Source organism: Leptodactylus fuscus, chromosome 1 (assembly GCF_031893055.1).
Source record: "Leptodactylus fuscus isolate aLepFus1 chromosome 1, aLepFus1.hap2, whole genome shotgun sequence".
Classification (NCBI taxonomy): Eukaryota; Metazoa; Chordata; class Amphibia; order Anura; family Leptodactylidae; genus Leptodactylus; species Leptodactylus fuscus.
The window spans coordinates 101,323,385-101,345,014 of NC_134265.1; the positions used below are offsets into that span (position 1 = coordinate 101,323,385).

At 42.3% G+C, this 21,630-nt stretch overlaps 1 protein-coding gene across 8 annotated transcripts in view; it reads right to left on the reverse strand.

The window, feature by feature from the left end:
• RIMBP2 (RIMS binding protein 2) overlaps positions 1-21,630 on the reverse strand; it is a 351,407-nt gene that overhangs the window by 28,469 nt on the left and 301,308 nt on the right. For 4 of the 8 annotated variants that reach the window (XM_075274789.1, XM_075274730.1, XM_075274739.1 and 1 more), the window contains 4 exons: positions 18,096-18,248; positions 17,197-17,369; positions 16,517-16,685; positions 15,659-15,724 (listed from right to left, as the gene is read on the reverse strand). In XM_075274789.1, coding sequence (XP_075130890.1) covers positions 15,659-15,724; positions 16,517-16,685; positions 17,197-17,369; positions 18,096-18,248 — 561 coding nt within the window. The remainder of the gene's footprint in view (positions 1-15,658; positions 15,725-16,516; positions 16,686-17,196; positions 17,370-18,095; positions 18,249-21,630) is intronic. The other 4 variants (XM_075274757.1, XM_075274748.1, XM_075274773.1 and 1 more) reach the window with 1 other exon arrangement.

Here is a 21,630-nt window from a genome sequence, read left to right on the forward strand (position 1 = left end):
TGCACCAAATTATATCCCCTTGTTTTATACTAGTATTACTGTAAGGTGAAGAGGGTGTACATCACCTTCCTATTTTTATCTTCTCTTCACAGCAGTAGTGTGGTGGCTCAGTGGCTGGCATTACAGGGTTGGAGTCCAGCCAAGGACAACATCTACAAGGGGTTTATATGTCCTCCCACACTTCACGTACACACTCATATGGAATTTAGATTGTGAGCTCTACATGGAGCAGTGTTGACAATGTCTGTAAAGTGCTATAGAATATAATGGTGCTATATAAGTAAGCAAAATAAATACAGTTGTAACAAAAAGCAGTACTTGGACATTTTTATTTTTTTTTCCAGTTTTAGTTTCTGGACCACATCTGGACTATTCTTATAGTGTAATTTGTATATACTTTAAGAACCCTGCCATGAAAACCATATCATGAAAGAAATGTATTTTAGAAATGTTTAATAATTACAATGTATCATAACTGACCCATGAAAACCAGTCTCTCTGCTGAAAACTATTATCTCAGTTTGAGTTGCTCAGTGTAAGGGAGCCTTCACACGGAGTTTACGCTCTGCTCATTCAGACGCGTAAAGATGTGTCAAAAGTGACCGCTGTGAAACACAATCCCATAGACTTCAATGTGTGTCGGTTTTACGCGTGCTACACATTGAAATCAGTGGGTTTAAAAGCCTCCCATTCATTTCAATGTGTAGCGCGCGTAAGACCGGCACAGATTGAAGTGTGATTGTGTTTTACAGCGGTCACTTTGACACATGTTTATGCATTTGAATGAGCGAAGCGTAAACTCTGTGTGAAGGCTCCCTAAAACCTGCAGCTGAGTTTTCAGTATTAGGGTAAGTTCACACTACTGATACGCTGCCTGATTCTGAACGTTAAAACACGTTCAGAATCAGCGCGTATAAAGCAGTTCCCATTCACTTCAATGGGAGCGCTCGTAGTGAAAAAAGCAGCCCATTCATTTCAATGGGGAGCGCTCGTATGCCGGCTCCCATTGAAATGAATGGGAACTGCTTTATACACGCTGATTATGAACGTGTTTTAACGTTCAGAATCAGGCAGCGTATCAGTAGTGTGAATGCACCCTTAGGGTTTTCTCTACTACTTATTCAGACAATAAAGGAAACCACACAACTACACTTGTTACTGCTGTCCATCTGTAGGGTTGCACTGATACAATATACTTGGGATATAACCAGATTTTACTCTGTTGCGGTCAATAGTATTAGTGACAGCTATGCTGCAATGGGAAGCAGCAAATGTACTCAACCAGACTTCAAAGTCACAATATGGTGATACAATGAGAATTTTGGGCTAATACTGCAGTGCAATATTGTCCTACCGCAATCATGAAGTCAGTCATTATTGCATTAGTTTAGGGGAAACTAAAATTATTTTAATTTTAAAGTTTTATTTATATGTAAATTATTCAAAATTGGCTCTGACTTTCTAATAATCTGAGCATCAAGTGACACAATATTGTAAGTTACCAAAAAGGTGACTAGATCCCTTCTATTGGGGGATTCTAGTTTTATTATTTGAGGAGAAAGACTGGCAGAAGATACTGATACTTCTTTATACTAATAATTGAGAGTTAAAGGAGTTTTCCCATCTCAGTGTTTCAGCAGCTTTGCCTGCAGTCTGCTCTTCTCACTTCCTGTATTTTTCTCCCCTCCTCCATCATGCTGAACGGGACACACAACAGTTTTGAAGTTCAGATAATATGCAGATGCTTGTACAGAATGGACTCAACCTTATCTGTGTGTTTACATAGAGAGATAACGGAGGAGGCTTTATCAGCAAACTGCAATTAGTTGAACAATTGTCTTGCCGGCAAGAGCAGTGAATAAGTGACGTCACTTGTCCTTTAGGTCCGTGGTTATAGCAACGCTGAGTAAACAATGGGATGAATAAGGTCAGGCAGACAAAGCAGAAGTCTTCAATTTACATAAGCTACCAGTATAGATAGGATCCTTGAGATGGGACAACCCCTTTAAGAAAGCTACATGTCTTAAAATGCTCCTGTAGAATAAATATAGTTTCAGATTAGGATTTACCATCAAAGGTTTTCCAGATGACTGTAAATTAAGCTTGTGCACTACATAATGTAGTGGAAGTTTACGATATATATGAAACTGAATTTATTGCCTACAGCAACCAAATAACAACTTTTATTTTCCAACTGCCCCACAAGAAAGCTGTGTTGTAATTGGTTGTTAAGGGCAACAAGACTGCTTTTCTTTTAAACGCCCATCTTACCTTTGTAAAGAGAAAACTATCACATCCCCAAACCACTAAAACTGCCCCCAATGATATAGATCCTGTAACACTGATAAGTATCATACCTTAGGAGTTCGAGCACCACCCTAGCTGATGAATCCTCATCTATTTTCAATTTTGTGCTGTCCCTGTGCAATGTCACCACCCCTTCAGTCCTCCTTAGATAAATATTTTGCCTCCTGCTCCGCTTGCCCTGTGCCCAGAAGAAAAGAGGATTCATAGGGAGGGTTGTAATAGTGCACTGCACATGCAGGAGGTTCTGCTGAGTGGGTGGTGATGTCAGATCAGTTCTCACTGCACAGAGATGCTACAATCATGAAAAGAGGAGTGGATTCATCAGCTAGGGCGGTGGTCGAACATCTAAAGGGAACGCCACGTGTGCCTAATTTGCATAGTGGATAACAGTTCATTTTCTTGGCTTCCACAGTAGTCTCAAGCATGACATTTATCAGTAATATGAGATCTATATCACTATAAGGGCAATTTAAATAGGCTGGGGAGACATGGAAACATCCATCTTTACACACAGGCTGAAAACATGCCCTTCCACAAATAAATTATTCTCTGACCTGTTTTGATGAATATATCAGCATCAAAAATGTTGACAGGCATGCACTGTAGCCTGAAGTGGTAATATATAGAAAAAAACGTTCACAGCCCTGTGGTTTTCTCGTGGTCTTAGTGCAATAGAATTTTTTCCTTGTGCTACTACTGGTGCACGGACACCCATGGAATCCTGCCGGTGCAGGTACCAATACAAAGTCCAAAGAAAATCCAATAGTAATCCAGCAACCAGTTTTGCATTAGATTAAAACATTGTGTTTTATTAGTCCATTTAAAAAATGGTCCTCGCCATGAGGAAGGGGCTTGGACCCTGAAACGCGTAGGCGGTTAAGCATCGTGTGTCTATTGTCCTATGTAATCCGAAAACGTTTTTTCATGTAAGTGCTGTGTCTTTTTTACATATATTGTCACTGGTTTTCTGAAGTGGTAATAGTCTGACTGGATAATAATTTTTTATGTGCTTCATGTCTGTAAATATGAGCAATTTCATAGAGACATACTAAGCTTTTTCTGTAGGATTTATTACGAATAAGGGGGAAAAAAAAGTAGTAGCACGATCTATCAGACTATATATGTACACAGGTATTCCTACCTAAAAGCATTGCTTCTAGGAAAAATACTGTATCACTGTACAAAGAGAGTTGGATTACCTCTATACTACTGCTCTCAAACTGTGAGGCAGGCTGCATTGGTGTGGTGCAGCTAACTGGTGAGGCACATGTCCCTACCAGTGTCAGCTTTGACACAAAGCAGGAACTCTAAGGATTGGAGCCCCACGTAGCAAAAAAGCTGAGATTTTTTTACAACGCGTTTTACAATACCTGCAAGTGGGATTCTGGCTAATTCCATCCACACATTTCAGAAAAATATCTGCAGTGGAAATACTGAAATTTCATAAATCACTGTGTTTATGTAAATTATATCTATGAAAATGCTGGTGTTTTCTGTATAGATATAATGGAAGCAGAAAGTCCGCACAAGAAAACCCTGCGAACTTTTGATGTAAAGCATTGTGGAAAAAATTGCGATTAGTTTCCACCAAGGTCTTTTCCACAGAGATTTTTTTGTTGCAGCTCGCTACATGAGGCCTTAGCCTTAAAGGAATTCTACCATTAAAACCCTTTTTTTTTGTGGATAAGACGTCGGAATAGCCTTTAGAAAGGCTATTCATCTCTTAGATGTGATCTCCGCCGCGCCGTTCCTTAGATATACCGGTTTTTACCGGTATGTAAACTAGTTCTCGCGCATCGATGGGGGCGGGCGCCAGCGCTGGAAATGTGATGGAAGCGTCCCCACTGCTGCTTGAGAACAGGCTCCAGTGACACCTCTATCTTCGGCTGGATCCTCACCTTCTTTCGTCGTCTTTCTTTGGCGTTACCACCGACACCTGCGCAATTGGCTCTGCCAGTGAGACATTAGTAGAGCCGACTGCGCATGCCAGTCGCCAGCCATAGTTCCAAGGCCACAATTGCGCGCATGCGCAATCAGCTCTACTAGTGTCTCACTGGCAAAGCCAACTGCGCAGGCGTCGGAGGTGACGCCGAAAAAAGACGACGAAAGAAGGGGAGGATCCAGCAGAAGATAGTGGCGTCGCTGGAGCCTGTTCTCGAGCAGCAGTGGGGACGCCCCCATCGCATTTCCAGCGCTGGGGCCCGCCCCCATCGCTACGAGAGAACTACTTTGCATACTGGTAAAAACCGGTATTTCTAAGACACAGCGCGGCGGAGATCACATCTAAAGGTAAGAGACGAATAGCCTTTCTAAAGGCTATTCTGACGTCTTATCCACAAAAAAAGGGTTTTAATGGTAGAATCACTTTAAGCAGAGATTGCACTGGTAATGTCAGCCTTGGGTTATCAGTTCAGCCTGTGGCTAGAAAGACTGAAGGACCTGTGATGATATCCTTCCCAAATATCACCAGGTCCCTCATGCTGGATGTGTTCAGCTGGAGTCTGCAGACTGAATGCTGTAATCTGTAGGTATCAGGCTAATACTGAAGGTAGGAGGTTCTTTTCTTACATTCTCTTTCTATTGTGGGGGAGGGGTGGGGGCTCCTGCCAGTGTGGGAGGTTTAGAATTTAGAAATGATATACTACATTTTGTTTGAGGAGAATGCTGCTGCCAATGGGATAAATGTGGAAAGGGGGAGACTGTATCTGCCATTAAGGTGAATGTTGAGGTTATAAGCTCCTATCAGTGATACTGTACTGTGCTGTTTGACACTGCTGCTGAGATATTTTCTGCTGTTGAGTGGTATTTGTTTAGTGATGCTAGGGAGATGTTCCACATTGTTGGGTTTGGCTTAGCTAGGAGATATTTTCTGCTGGTTGCCGATATTTGGCGATGCTGGGAAGGTATTTTGGTATTTTGTGCAGCAACGTGGTATTTAGTGTTACTATGGGTGTTATGTGTGCTGTACTGTGTTATTTGGTTGCCATTAGTGAGAGCATGTGTACTGCAACCGGTCTTGTCACTTATTGATGGATGATCAATTGATTGCACATTTCCTGTATACAGCATAAGTTATCAGCGGATGTTGTATCTTGTTCTGTTTTTGTTTCATACTTTCAGGTTATTATTGGTCACATAAAACTCACTATTAAAGGGGTTTTCCAGGCAGAAAATCTTTTTTTTTTTTTTTTTTTTAAGAAAAGTGTGTTAGTGCTAGTGATGGGTTAATAAGTACACCCATATAACTTTAGCAGTTAAAGAGGACCTTTCATCAGATCGGGCACATGCAGTTTTATATACTGCTGGAAAGCTGACAGTGCGCTGAATTCAGCGCACTATCGGCTTTCCCGATCTGTGCCCGGTGTAAAGCGCTATCGGTCCCGGGACCGTAGCGCTTTAGTGTCAGAAGGGCGTTTCTGACAGTTAGCCAGGGACGCCCTTCTGCCCAGCAGCGCCTATCGCGCTGTGCTCTAAGACCGGGGAGGAACGCCCTCCCTGCTCACACTCTACAGCACTAGATAGGCGCTGCTAGGCAGAAGGGCGTCCCTGGCTAACTGTCAGAAATGCCCTTCTGACTGTAAAGCCCTACGGTCCCGAGACCACCAGGCACAGATCGGGAAAGCCGATAGTGCGCTGAATTCAGCGCACTGTCAGCTTTCCAGCAGTATATAACACTGCATGTGCCCGATCTGATGAAAGGTCCTCTTTAAAGGAGTGATTTCTGAGTGTCTCTGGTTGCTGCTGCATCTTCTGTGTTTGTTTACTTGCTGTCTGCAGCTTCCTGTGTAGCTGCTGCACTATCTCCCCCTCACTCAGCCCCCCTCCTCCTCGCTCACTGTGCAAAACCCTTCGTCTCATTAGCATAATCTCTCCCACTCTGCCTGTTTCACTAAGCCTAGCCCCTCTCACTAGCGATCCCGCCCATCCCACCCTCGCTAGCGCATTTATTGGTATGGCATTCACCGTATGGGAAATTTTTTTTTAGAAGTTTGTACACTGGGCATTTTTGGACACAGGGATATCTAATGAGTATTATTTATTTAAATTTTATATGTGTTCTAAGGAAAGGGGGGTGATTTGAATTTTTTATTCAATATATATATATATATATATATATATATATATATATATATATATATATATATACACACACACATAGAGCGGCATGTAATAGAACATCATGCCAGATAGGCCTAGGAGTATTTAATAAGCTCCTGGCTGTCATGGCAGCAGATCACCAACCCCAGATCTAAAATGGCGGCCACTGGAAACTCAGTCAGCTTTGACCAAGGCGTTTTGGCCTTAATACCCTGGAAAAAAGTACTGCCTTTGGGTATGAGCGCCGGGTCTCTGCTGCATAATACAACATATTTACATAGACACCATATTTAATACCCAACATGCACCGTACTATAATGGCAAATGTCGGGAAGGGGTTAATAATGTGCTAATAGAGATATTTACCATTTTATATATATATACTAGCAGGAGGACCCGGCTTTGCACAGATATATTTCTTTTTTTTTTCTTTTTTTTTTTTTATGTAGATTGTGAGCCCTACATAGAGCTCACAATGTACATTTTTCCCTATCAGTATGTCTTTTTGAAATATGGGATGGAAATCCATGCAAACACGGGGAGAACATACAAACTCCTTGCAGATGTTTTTTTGCCCTTGGCAGGATTTGAACACCAGGACTCCAGCACAAGGCTGCAATGCTAACCACTGAGCCACCGCATGGCCCTTAGATATATTTCTTTTTTGTTTGTGTAGTGGCCCCATAAGAATTGTCCAGTTTTGTACTGGTGTATTTTGTATGTAATTTTTGTGTGTCCATAAACATCATGTGATCATGTGTATCTCATTTTGGATATCAGTGAAAAACCTGCGATCGGTTGTTATGGATATTTGGAGTAAAGCTGTGAGACTGTGACCTTGTGTAACAGTGTCATCCACAGTGCCATGCTTCTATAAAGCTGACATACAGCAGTGAAAAAAAATTGCTGGATTGCTATGGAAACCAGGAGTAAAACTCTAATGTGTGGTAACGCGTATCTAATCGTCTGGCATGTGATATTGTGTGCTGACTTGTGTATTTAATCCTCCAGCGTGTGGTACTGTGGGTAGACGCATGTATCTAATCCTCCGGCATGTGGAACTGTGTGCAGATGCGCATATTTAATCCTCCAGCATGTGGTATTGTGTAAAGTCATGCATATCTAGTGCTCCGGCGTGTGTAACTGTGTATAGATGCACATATCTAATCCTCCAGCATGTGGAACTGTATGCAGACGCGCGTATCTAATCCTCTGGCATGTAGTACTGTGTGCTGACTTGTGTATCTAATGCTCCAGCTACTTTGTGCAGACACGCATAGCTAATCTTCTGGCGTGTGATACTGTGTGTTGACTTGTGTAACTAATTCTCCAGCGTGTGGTACTGTGTGCAGACGTGTGTATCTAACTCTCCCCGTGTGCAATAGTGCATATCAAATCCTCCAGCGTGTAGTATTGTGTGCAATGGCGCATATCTAATTCTCCATCATGTGGTATTGTGTAAAGACATGCGTATCTGATCCTCCGGCGTGCGGAACTGTGCGCAGACGTGCGTATCTAATCCTCCTCATGTAGTATTATGTGCAGTAGCACGTATCTAATCCTCTAGCGTGTGATATTGTGTGCAGTGGCGCATATCTAATCCTCCATCGTGTGGTATTGTGCAAAGACATGCATATCTAATCCTCCGGCGTGTGGAACTGTGCGCAGACGCGTGTATCTCATCCTCCGGCATGTGATACCGGGTGCTGACTTGCGTATCTAATCCTCTGGCGTGTAGTATTATGTAAAGACGTGCATATTTAATCCTCTGGCATGTGGAACCGTGCACAGATGCACGTATCTAATCCTGTGGCGTGTGTAACTGTATAGACGTATGTATCTAATCCTCCGGCATGTGGTACTGTGTGCAGATGCGCATACCTAATCCTTCGGCATGTGGTACTATGTGTTGAGGCACATATCTAATCCTCCGGCGTGTGGAACTGTGTGCAGACGCACGTATCTAATCCTCTGGCGTGTGGAACTGTGTGTAGATGCGCTTATCTAATCCTGCGGCGGTGTAACTGTGTGCAGTGGAACATATCCAATCCTCCGGCGTGTGGTATTGTGTGAAGACGCATGTATCTAATCCTCCGGCACTTGGTATTGTGTGCATACGTGTGTATCTAATACTCTGGTGTGTGGTACTCTGCGAAGCCGTGCGTATCTAATCCTCCAGCGTGTGGTACTATGTGCAGACGTGCGTATCTAATCCTCTGGCGTGTAATACTGTGTGCTGACTTGTGTATCTAATCCTCCAGCGTGTGGTACTTTGTGCAGATGCGTGTATCTAATCCTCTGCCATGTGGAACTGTGTGAAGATGCGCATATCTAATCCTCTGGCGTGTGGTACTGTGTGCAGATGCGCATACCTAATCCTCTGGCAGGTGGAACTGTGTGTAGATGCATGTATCTAATCCGCTGGCATGTGATACTTGGTGCTGACCTGTATATCTAATCCTCTGATGCGTGTATGTCAGTTTGGATATCAGTGTTGGATTGTGCATGTGGAGTGACCATGTGTATTGCAGTTGGAATATGAGTGAAAGACTTGCAGGTTTGTATTGGCTAATGAGGGGGATCAGGGTTTTGGGAAAGCTGGGAGGGCTGGAGAGCTTTATACTGTGTGGGGAGCATTAGGGGACATTATATATACTATGTGGGGGGCCACAGGACAGAAAACTGTAAGATACATTGGAGAGGAGGGGCCCACAAATTTCTGATGGCAGCCCTATGTGCTTTTCTTGCATCATAGCTCCCTCACTAAACTCTTGCGTATGTGCAGAGTGCTCAATGACCGTGTCAGTGCCCATATAGTACTGTTCATGAAATCGTCATTGAACTATTGGAGCACGCATAGTTCTATAGGAGATGACAATACAGGGAATATACTCACTAATTTGCAGCACTGGGCAGTCAGCGCATATGTAAGATTTCACTGAAGGAGTTATTATGTAGGTTACCAGGAAATTGTTGGATGGGCCCCTGGAACAAGTTCCTTTTAAACTTAAAGCAAATGTGGGTGGGCACTAATCATTATTTTACTATTGGGTTCATCTCATGTATGCCAAAAAAACATAATCCACAAAGAGAAAGTCTGCATAAATACAAACAGGACCAGTGTCCTCAAACAGATTAAAATGATCCCCAGAGCCTTCACACAGTATAATGCTCCACAGCAGTCCTATGGGGTATAAAATACTCCCCTGAACCCCCTCACAGTGTATTGCCCCACAGTGGCTCCACATAGTATTTTGCCCAGTGCACCCACAATTGGCCCAACACAGCATAAAATGTTCTCAAGAACCTCCCACGATATAATATACTTCCCTGTGAGCCCCCCCCCCCCCCCCCCCCAATGTATAAAACTCCACAGTGGCCCTACACAGTGTAATACAGCCCACATTTTTGTGCTATTATTGTTCTCTGGGGTCTCCTCAGTCCCAAGAGTATAATAAGTGGAGGCCCATGGTAGGCGAGTAAAAATAACAGTTATACTCTCTTCGCCTCACCTCTTCTGGGCATCCTCGTGGTGTCTAACAGTCTCCCAGTGTCCTTTTCAGGGGTCTTCTGGCCCATAACTGACATCACATGCCCAGGCTTACCATTGAGGACTATGACTGGGCCAGAAACTCGAAGAGGATCCGAGAAGACTGCCAGAGACCCAGGAGTGTGAATATAAGAATCTGTTATTTTTACCCACCTCCCCTGAGCATCCACTTATTATACTCTGCTTAGATATAATAATGTTTTATGGGTGACTTGAAACAGAAGTGTAGTAGAAAGTTACATACTACTTCAAAGAATAATCTTTATTTATGTCAAACCAGAAAAGTGATTTAAAGGGGTATTCCCATGAACATAATCATATCTATATTTGTAGAAATTAAAAGTTAAACAGTTTTGCAAATATAAGTAATTAAAAATGCTGCAGCATTTTAAAGATTTCCCCTAACCATCTTAGTAGTGACAGTCAGTTGTCTTGATCGGTTGCCAATGGATACTACCACAAATGCAGAAACTTTCTATGGTCTGGAACTGGTCAAAAACCCAGCCATGATTTTCTTATTGTAGCTGGTTTATCAGACACGGACACTACATGTATGAGAAGATATCTCGGCCACAATAAGGAAAGCATAGCTGACTTTCTGACCTTAGAAATTTCCTGCATTCATGGTCATATCCACTGGCAACCCATCAAGACCACAAGATATTTAGAGAAAATCTTTAAAACTCTACAAAATATTTAATTACTTATATTTGCAAAAATGTTTAACTTATAATTATCTACAAATTAAAAAATAAGTATGTACATGGGAATACCCCTTTAAAGTTGATGCCCCACGTTTAGAGATGAGCGAACACTAAAATGTTCGAGGTTCGAAATTCGATTCGAACAGCCGCTCACTGTTCGAGTGTTCGAATGGGTTTCGAACCCCATTATAGTCTATGGGGAACATAAACTCGTTAAGGGGGAAACCCAAATTCGTGTCTGGAGGGTCACCAAGTCCACTATGACACCCCAGGAAATGATACCAACACCCTGGAATGACACTGGGACAGCAGGGGAAGCATGTCTGGGGGCATAAAAGTCACTTTATTTCATGGAAATCCCTGTCAGTTTGCGATTTTCGCAAGCTAACTTTTCCCCATAGAAATGCATTGGCCAGTGCTGATTGGCCAGAGTACGGAACTCGACCAATCAGCGCTGGCTCTGCTGGAGGAGGCGGAGTCTAAGATAGCTCCACACCAGTCTCCATTCAGGTCCGACCTTAGACTCCGCCTCCTCCGGCAGAGCCAGCGCTGATTGGCCGAAGGCTGGCCAATGCATTCCTATGCGAATGCAGACTTAGCAGTGCTGAGTCAGTTTTGCTCAACTACACATCTGATGCACACTCGGCACTGCTACATCAGATGTAGCAATCTGATGTAGCAGAGCCGAGGGTGCACTAGAACCCCTGTGCAAACTCAGTTCACGCTAATAGAATGCATTGGCCAGCGCTGATTGGCCAATGCATTCTATTAGCCCGATGAAGTAGAGCTGAATGTGTGTGCTAAGCACACACATTCAGCACTGCTTCATCAAGCCAATACAATGCATTAGCCAGTGCTGATTGGCCAGAGTACGGAATTCGGCCAATCAGCGCTGGCTCTGCTGGAGGAGGCGGAGTCTAAGATCGCTCCACACCAGTCTCCATTCAGGTCCGACCTTAGACTCCGCCTCCTCCGGCAGAGCCAGCGCTGATTGGCCGAAGGCTGGCCAATGCATTCCTATGCGAATGCAGACTTAGCAGTGCTGAGTCAGTTTTGCTCAACTACACATCTGATGCACACTCGGCACTGCTACATCAGATGTAGCAATCTGATGTAGCAGAGCCGAGGGTGCACTAGAACCCCTGTGCAAACTCAGTTCACGCTAATAGAATGCATTGGCCAGCGCTGATTGGCCAATGCATTCTATTAGCCCGATGAAGTAGAGCTGAATGTGTGTGCTAAGCACACACATTCAGCACTGCTTCATCAAGCCAATACAATGCATTAGCCAGTGCTGATTGGCCAGAGTACGGAATTCGGCCAATCAGCGCTGGCTCTGCTGGAGGAGGCGGAGTCTAAGATCGCTCCACACCAGTCTCCATTCAGGTCCGACCTTAGACTCCGCCTCCTCCGGCAGAGCCAGCGCTGATTGGCCGAAGGCTGGCCAATGCATTCCTATGCGAATGCAGACTTAGCAGTGCTGAGTCAGTTTTGCTCAACTACACATCTGATGCACACTCGGCACTGCTACATCAGATGTAGCAATCTGATGTAGCAGAGCCGAGGGTGCACTAGAACCCCTGTGCAAACTCAGTTCACGCTAATAGAATGCATTGGCCAGCGCTGATTGGCCAATGCATTCTATTAGCCCGATGAAGTAGAGCTGAATGTGTGTGCTAAGCACACACATTCAGCACTGCTTCATCAAGCCAATACAATGCATTAGCCAGTGCTGATTGGCCAGAGTACGGAATTCGGCCAATCAGCGCTGGCTCTGCTGGAGGAGGCGGAGTCTAAGATCGCTCCACACCAGTCTCCATTCAGGTCCGACCTTAGACTCCGCCTCCTCCGGCAGAGCCAGCGCTGATTGGCCGAAGGCTGGCCAATGCATTCCTATGCGAATGCAGACTTAGCAGTGCTGAGTCAGTTTTGCTCAACTACACATCTGATGCACACTCGGCACTGCTACATCAGATGTAGCAATCTGATGTAGCAGAGCCGAGGGTGCACTAGAACCCCTGTGCAAACTCAGTTCACGCTAATAGAATGCATTGGCCAGCGCTGATTGGCCAATGCATTCTATTAGCCCGATGAAGTAGAGCTGAATGTGTGTGCTAAGCACACACATTCAGCACTGCTTCATCAAGCCAATACAATGCATTAGCCAGTGCTGATTGGCCAGAGTACGGAATTCGGCCAATCAGCGCTGGCTCTGCTGGAGGAGGCGGAGTCTAAGGTCGGACCTGAATGGAGACTGGTGTGGAGCGATCTTAGACTCCGCCTCCTCCAGCAGAGCCAGCGCTGATTGGCCGAATTCCGTACTCTGGCCAATCAGCACTGGCTAATGCATTGTATTGGCGTGATGAAGCAGTGCTGAATGTGTGTGCTTAGCACACACATTCAGCTCTACTTCATCGGGCTAATAGAATGCATTGGCCAGCGCTGATTGGCCGAATTCCGTACTCTGGCCAATCAGTGCTGGCCAATGCATTCTATTAGCTTGATGAAGCAGAGTGTGCACAAGGGTTCAAGCGCACCCTCGGCTCTGATGTAGCAGAGCCGAGGCTGCACTTGAACCCTTGTGCAGCCTCGGCTCTGCTACATCAGAGCCGAGGGTGCGCTTGAACCCTTGTGCACACTCTGCTTCATCAAGCTAATAGAATGCATTGGCCAGCGCTGATTGGCCAATGTATTCTATTAGCCTGATGAAGTAGAGCTGAATGTGTGTGCTAAGCACACACATTCAGCTCTACTTCATCGGGCTAATAGAATGCATTGGCCAGCGCTGATTGGCCAGAGTACGGAACTCGACCAATCAGCGCTGGCTCTGCTGGAGGAGGCGGAGTCTAAGATCGCTCCACACCAGTCTCCATTCAGGTCGGACCTTAGACTCCGCCTCCTCCAGCAGAGCCAGCGCTGATTGGCCGAATTCCGTACTCTGGCCAATCAGCACTGGCTAATGCATTGTATTGGCGTGATGAAGCAGTGCTGAATGTGTGTGCTTAGCACACACATTCAGCTCTACTTCATCGGGCTAATAGAATGCATTGGCCAATCAGCGCTGGCCAATGCATTCTATTAGCGTGAACTGAGTTTGCACAGGGGTTCTAGTGCACCCTCGGCTCTGCTACATCAGATTGCTACATCTGATGTAGCAGTGCCGAGTGTGCATCAGATGTGTAGTTGAGCAAAACTGACTCAGCACTGCTAAGTCTCTGCATTCGCATAGGAATGCATTGGCCAGCCTTCGGCCAATCAGCGCTGGCTCTGCCGGAGGAGGCGGAGTCTAAGGTCGGACCTGAATGGAGACTGGTGTGGAGCGATCTTAGACTCCGCCTCCTCCAGCAGAGCCAGCGCTGATTGGTCGAGTTCCGTACTCTGGCCAATCAGCGCTGGCCAATGCATTCTATTAGCCCGATGAAGTAGAGCTGAATGTGTGTGCTTAGCACACACATTCAGCTCTACTTCATCAGGCTAATAGAATACATTGGCCAATCAGCGCTGGCCAATGCATTCTATTAGCTTGATGAAGCAGAGTGTGCACAAGGGTTCAAGCGCACCCTCGGCTCTGATGTAGCAGAGCTGAGGGTGCACAAGGGTTCAAGTGCACCCTCGGCTCTCCTACATCAGAGCCGAGGGTGCGCTTGAACCCTTGTGCAGCCTCGGCTCTGCTACATCAGAGCCGAGGGTGCGCTTGAACCCTTGTGCACACTCTGCTTCATCAAGCTAATAGAATGCATTGGCCAGCACTGATTGGCCAGAGTACGGAATTCGGCCAATCAGCGCTGGCCAATGCATCCCTATGGGAAAAAGTTTATCTCACAAAAATCACAATTACACACCCGATAGAGCCCCAAAAAGTTATTTTTAATAACATTCCCCCCTAAATAAAGGTTATCCCTAGCTATCCCTGCCTGTACAGCTATCCCTGTCTCATAGTCACAAAGTTCACATTCTCATATGACCCGGATTTGAAATCCACTATTCGTCTAAAATGGAGGTCACCTGATTTCGGCAGCCAATGACTTTTTCCAATTTTTTTCAATGCCCCCAGTGTCGTAGTTCCTGTCCCACCTCCCCTGCGCTGTTATTGGTGCAAAAAAGGCGCCAGGGAAGGTGGGAGGGGAATCGAATTTTGGCGCACTTTACCACGTGGTGTTCGATTCGATTCGAACATGGCGAACACCCTGATATCCGATCGAACATGTGTTCGATAGAACACTGTTCGCTCATCTCTACCCACGTTGAAGAAAAGCTTTTTTAGTTGCAGATTTTGCTGCTTTTTTTTTTTTTTTTTTTAAAGCAAAAGCCAAGAACGGATACAAAAGGAATGAGGAATATATAGGAATTTCTTATACTTTTACCTTCTGCTCAATGCACTCCTGCCTTTGGTCAAAAGAACAAAACAAAATCTGCAACAAGAAATGCCATGTTTCCACAATGACCAATATTAGATTGCAGCGAGTCCAAGAAAAAGGATCTTCAAGTGCATAAGAACAGAGATGCAGTAACCTGGCATGGCCATAAACAGCGAGAACAGCTTTGTATAAGTCCACTACTTATGGTGACTGCTACTTCTGCGATCAGATGATCATTGGGAATGTTCAGAGTGGTGGAATGTCCCTGATCTGATTGATTACCTTTGTAACAGTACGTCATCAATATTTAAGTACCAGAATACCCCTTAAAATATTCTACCTTGTTAACTCTTAAAAATATTTAAAAAAAAAAGACATAATAATCACAAACTGCTATCTAGAAACGGCATTTCATAATATTTGGTTAAGTGCTTGAGTAGTCTTAGTACAACATATACAAACGCTAGTGAGGCCATATGTTCCGAAGCATGTATCATACAGCAAAATGACTTCAAATGATGCAAGCTCAAAGGACAAAACATGCTGGTTAGTCAACTTACAAGAAACATACTTATGTTTAGACATGTCAAATAATTTCAGCTAGTTTATTAACTGAATAAAGTTAGGGTTTCTTCACAGACCTCGTTTAGACTTTCTGGATCTGCGGTGTACAGAGCGAGAGCTCTCTTTGAAACGTTCACAGTTGACTTCAGGAAAGGAATGCATACAAATAAAAGAAGAGGAGAACATATGAAGCTGTTCAAGGTTCTACTTTCAATCTAGAAAAGCTCAGCTGGGAAAGTAAATGTAGCTGACAAGTTAACGTTTCTTTAAGTAGCAAAAAAAAATCAAGTGTCATGATCATATTTTTATTTTTAAAAAAAACACATCTATCTGTACATCTAACAGGAGGCCATTGAGAGAAATTTGTTTTTAAAGCTATATGATTACTTTTTGGGATTTGTACGATTTTTGTCCTAATAAGATGTATTACTATTTAAAAAGGTATCCAATTATTTGTAAGTGCTGTTTTTCGGTTCAGGGCTCTGTGACAAAACTGCAAACTTTTGCCAGCTTCTTGATAAGGAAAGTGTGGAGAAAAAAAAAAGTGTACAATCTAATGTACTTGCAATAGTTATTTAAGCAATACAGTGGTGCAAGTTAAAGCAGATGATGTCTCCATAGTTGGAAATGTACAGGTTCATAATGTCAAGTTCAAGAAAAGTGCTGTCCAAACAGCATCCTCAAGCAAATAGCTAAGACCTGTTCTTTCCTTCGGAGTGAAAAAAAAGCCATGTACGAGATGCTAAATGCAACAGGCAGCACTATTCAAAAAGTAGACATGTGGTTAGTTCCAAACAAAAAGGATTCGCAGGTCATGCAAAATACTAAATGCAACTGAAGAATTCTTATCCCAGAATGTTGCAATAATAAAGCTAAAAGCGGCTATAATTAGGCATACAGGTCGCCATGTGTTAAGAAAGGCTTTTATTACCTACCAATTTTTTCCACTGGAGTATTCAAGGGTAAAAATCCTTGTTTGAGAAGCTGGTCCATCATTTCTTCATCATCAGCTTGAATTTCAGACACCATATTGCAGGGGATATACCCGGATCTCCCACAACTTTCACCCCGATAAAAACCATCTGGATCTTTATCACCATATATCTGAGGACAATGGGACAGCTGTCAATCGTTTTTTTGGTGGAAAAGCAATAAGTAACAAATTAAACATAACTACTTTTTATGTAAAAAAAAGAAGAGGTCCACAGCAGCACCAGTGTAATGGCAGGTGTTCAGCCCAGAGCCTCTGGTAACAGTTCCACGTAAATATCTAACAAGAAAGGCAGCACTCCAGTCTTTTCAAGCAAGACTGGTGAAGTTTATGCCATATGTAAGCGACGTTTCAGCTCCACGTCAAAACGATGCTTACATGTGGAATAAATGTCACCAGTTTTGTTTGAAACTACTGGAGAGCTGCCTTTATCCTTGGATACTCTTTTTGTAAGTCATCCAGATTGATGACAGTTACCGCAGTAGAGTGTATAAAACATGGTGTCATATTAACTTTAAAATTCACTATTCTAAAAGATGAAACTTTGCTGTGGACATGAAAGACCAAAAAATTAAGGAGTTAATGGTGGTAAAAAGAGGTGGAAAGTAAAAGATGTGTATTCACCTTTATGATTTGTCCTTCCTTGAAGGGAAGTTCTTCTTCTGCAGCATCCGGGTTTGGAGACATGGTTCTCGGGTCATAGTCAAAGAGTGCTACAAATATTCGTACTGGATAATCCTCCATCCCCCCATCTGTTTCAGATTCCTCATATATCTTTTCTCGGCTTCCATAACTATCTAAAAAAATGTCCAAAACACATACAACATCTTTGTGTGCTCCATCGCTTAGCCAACTATCAAGGCGACTGAAAGTTAAGCAATGATACCATGTTTTGCATTTGCTACATATTTCTCAGCAGAGCTGACTATATGGCTCATATTTGCAAACAACATGTTAGTGCCCCAAAAGACAAGCGCAATCTAAAAAACGCACATAACCATTATTGCAGTTGGAATTTCAGGCATTGTCACAAATGAGCTTTATGTAGAAGCTGATGATCATGCAATGTCATAAGTCAACACAACAACACAAACAATATGGCTGGATGGCAATGATGAACATGAACTTGGTGCTATCCTACCTTTCTTTGCACTAAGTTTGAAGAGTCTAAATGTGCTGGGATGGACAGAGAAGTGCACTGTAAGGCCTACACACATGCTGCATTACATGCAAAACAAGTGGCTATGTATCCAGCACAGTAAAAGCCAAGAAAGTAGTGATCCAGGCTTTAAGCCTAAAGGGGTGCACTAAAAATATCTTATTCTCTGGAGCTAAGTGTCAGATGCTTCATAGATATTTACTGACAACTGGTATATGAAGTTATTAAATTTGCTGAGTACTTTTAAAATATGTCTGGTAAGTCCAAGATATAACCTGACACTCGTACTTGCCCAGACATAAAAGCTTGAAGAATTTGAAACCACTTTGGTTAAAAAGGAGGAATTTTTTTTTGTTTTGCATACCGTATCTATCCTCAGAGGCCCTGGTACGCTGTAGAGACCATTTCCTGTGTCCTCCAATGCTGCGATAATAAGCTTCTTCTTTTACAGGTGAAATATTTCCCTCACTACCTGACCGAGAACGACCACCTTCACTGTTACTGTCCATTGTAATTTCTATGGAGAAAAAGGGAAGGAGCTATTAAACATGCCCTTTGAGCCTGGAAGAGAGGACCGTGGAGATTGGTACCCATTACAAAGAGGGCTTCTCTTCCCAGTAAGTGTTTTTCATTTCTGAAAAAGAATATTTTCCTGCCAACCAAAGTTTTATTTTGAGTTATGTTGGTTATGGAGTTTGTAGTTAACTTTTCATAGCACCCATGAACCTGAATATGTGAATATTAGTGTAAAGTTAAAAAGTTACTGAAAATAATTTTTCATCAAAACAAAAAGTGTGGCCCAAGTTTGTAACTTGGTGCTGTTTCAGGAGAACATTTTCATGTTGCTATGTTCTTTTAAGGTGTTTTTAATTAAAACTTTGTAAAGTCACTAATCAAAAAGTGACCTACTAAAAAATAAGGAATAAAAGTCACTACTGGCATTGCTTTTTTAGTTTTCAATAGAAAAACATACAGACATGGAACTTTGCGACAAACACTTGGGCTTTGACAAACTTCTGGAATGACTCGAGTGGATGGAATGGCTATGTACCAAGTGATTAGTAGTAGGACAACCTACTTTTAAAATCCTGCTGAAATATCAGTAAAGTAAAAGAGATTATACACAATATTCCATATTTAAGTTGATCATGGTTGCCATTGAGTCAAAACACAATGGAAGCAGCCAATTAATGGACTAAACTAGTATTGGCAAAAACGCAATGATAGTCTTTAAATAATGTTTCATGTCCTGTCCATTCACGAGGAACCAGGAGTCAATGACTTAATCAGTATTACTCTTCAGCCCAAACCATGGCTACCTCTTATGTGTAATATGTGCATTTTCTCATGAATTATACTATATGTTCACGTAACTGCTCTGTGGACCATAATGAAAATTCACCCACATTACAATTTGAAGCCAATCTATATCACAAGGAGGCACAGATATGTAAAGGGGTTTTCCCATCTCAGTGTTTCAGCCATCTGCCTGCGGTGTCTTCTGCTAACTTCCTGTATTTCTCCTCCCTCCCGCTCTCTCTTGCTAAACCAGTTGGAGAAGGCTCACAACACTTATACGGATCAGATAATATGCAGATGCTTGTACAGAATGAGCTCAGTGTTATCTGTGTGTTTACATAGAGAGATAACAGACTCTGCTTTATCAGCAAACTGCATTTAGCTGAATGGATTGTCCTGCCGGCAACAGCAGTGAGTGAGTGTCCTATAGGTCTGTGGTTATAGCAAGGCTGTGTACACAATGGGAGGAATAAATTCACATACCAGGCAAACAAAGCAGAATTTTTAAAGCAATAGATTTAGGAAAAGGCTTCAGTTTACATAAGCTACCAGTATAGATAGGATCCTTGAGATGGGACAACCCCTTTAAAGGGGCTCTATCACTGGGAAAAGTCATTTTTATCTAATCACAAGCTTGCATAGGCTTTAGAAAGGCTATTCCACACTTACCTTTTGTATGTAGATTACCTCAGTGGTGTCTGAATAAGTCCGTTTTTATTCATATGCTAATGAGCCTCCAGCCAGTACAGGAAGTTCCCAGCAGCCTCCTCTCTCCCATTATCTTCTATGTGTGTGAAGCAAACAGGAAGCGAGTCATCAGCAGCAGCCTTCCATAGAAAACAGCAGAGAGAGGTGTGCACCATCTATCGTGCACTAGTCTAATTAGCATATGAATATAAACGGACTTATTCAGAAACCACTGAGGCAATCTACATACAAAAGGTAGGTGTGAAATAGACTTTCTAAGGGCTATACAAAGGTGTGATTAGTTAAAAATGACTTTTCCTAGTGATAGAGCCCCTTTAAGTATCCATGCTTTAGTTTCAGACTGTATGTGAGGGTCTTTTCACTGGGTACAGATACAGTTAAAGAAAAAAAAATGCATGGGTGCCACAAATATCTCCCATTTGGAGCTTGGTTTACAGCTCTTTGAATCTGGCACATTTAGAACTTCAGCTTGGGTTATTTTTTTAATCTCCTGAGCGCTAGCTATATAGCTAAATATATTCTAATATAAATTACTGCTGGATACAAACTAAGGATTGGACATTTCTAATTTCTCAATCTGAATTTGATACTAAAAGACAGCTAACCAAACATGTGAAGACATTAATGTTATATGAATTTGAAATGAAAATGGAGTCACATGAAAGAACGTGTGGATGAATAACATTAAAAACAACATTAAGACATATAAAATTGTTTCTGTGTACTGTGTAATTTCAGACTACTGTGTAATATCAGGGGAGCCAAAGGAAATGTGTCATCAAAAAACGATCTGCTGTCTAAATCAAATTCTTACAATAAATATATCTTTAAGAATATTTGGTGTTTTTTTTATTTTCAATGTCACTATTTTAAAAAAAATAATCCTGAAATTTAGCATTTTTCACTAGTACTTCCTAATCTGTAGAAATTATTTCATTATTATCACAGGCAGAATTAAAATGATAGGTAAAATCTCTCTATATAGATAATACTAATTCCACCACTATATAATAGTCTTAGCATACCTCCTCATCCTCCCTGCACAATGACCTTCACACAGGTCACAAAACAAGCCTATAATACTCTGTCATAGACATAGTGAGTCATTTCCAGATTCCTAAGGTACATGTAGCTGCTGTAAAGCATATCTCTGATTGCTCTTAATTGCAGCTAAAGCAAAAAGGCCACCCCCATATGTACAGAAAACAGAATAAAAATCTACTAAAAAAAATAAAAACTAATTAGAAATAAAGAATCAGTATCTGGTTAGTAAAAATGAGAAGTGATACATTCCCTTATAGTGTAACAGTAGGGTTATTTCTAAACAGAATGTAAACTGTAAATACATAAGTGGTTAATAATTTCAGTTTAGATTAAATGACCTCAGTGTAATATATAAACACACAGAAAAAAGATGGGACTCAATTATGCACACATATACCTATGACATGTAAATAAAAAGTTAGCAAAGAATACAGATATAACTGGGTTAGTTTCTATTCATACAACTGAGCTTAGACTTGACTGTGTGTTTAACAGATCAATGCGGAATCTGTGGGGCATCTGTTTTTTTTCAAGGCCCCATTTATCTCAATGGATAAATTGAGTTAAATAAAACAGTTTCAATAGTCCTATCTATGAAAAAATAGAGCAGGCTTTATTTTTTCATGGATCATGAGCGCCACACGGACAGTGAAGTTGGTCTTTTGAATAGGCTCTTGGTTAAGTAAAATATAATGAAAAGTATATACAAGATTCATAAACTGACATAACCATTACATAATGGGGAAGATATAGTGTCTAAAAGTTAGACAGTACAAAGTTATGTTAAACGGTCTAAAAATGTGCCAGATTTATCATAGTGTCTGTTTCTGGATGTCTAGTCTAACTTT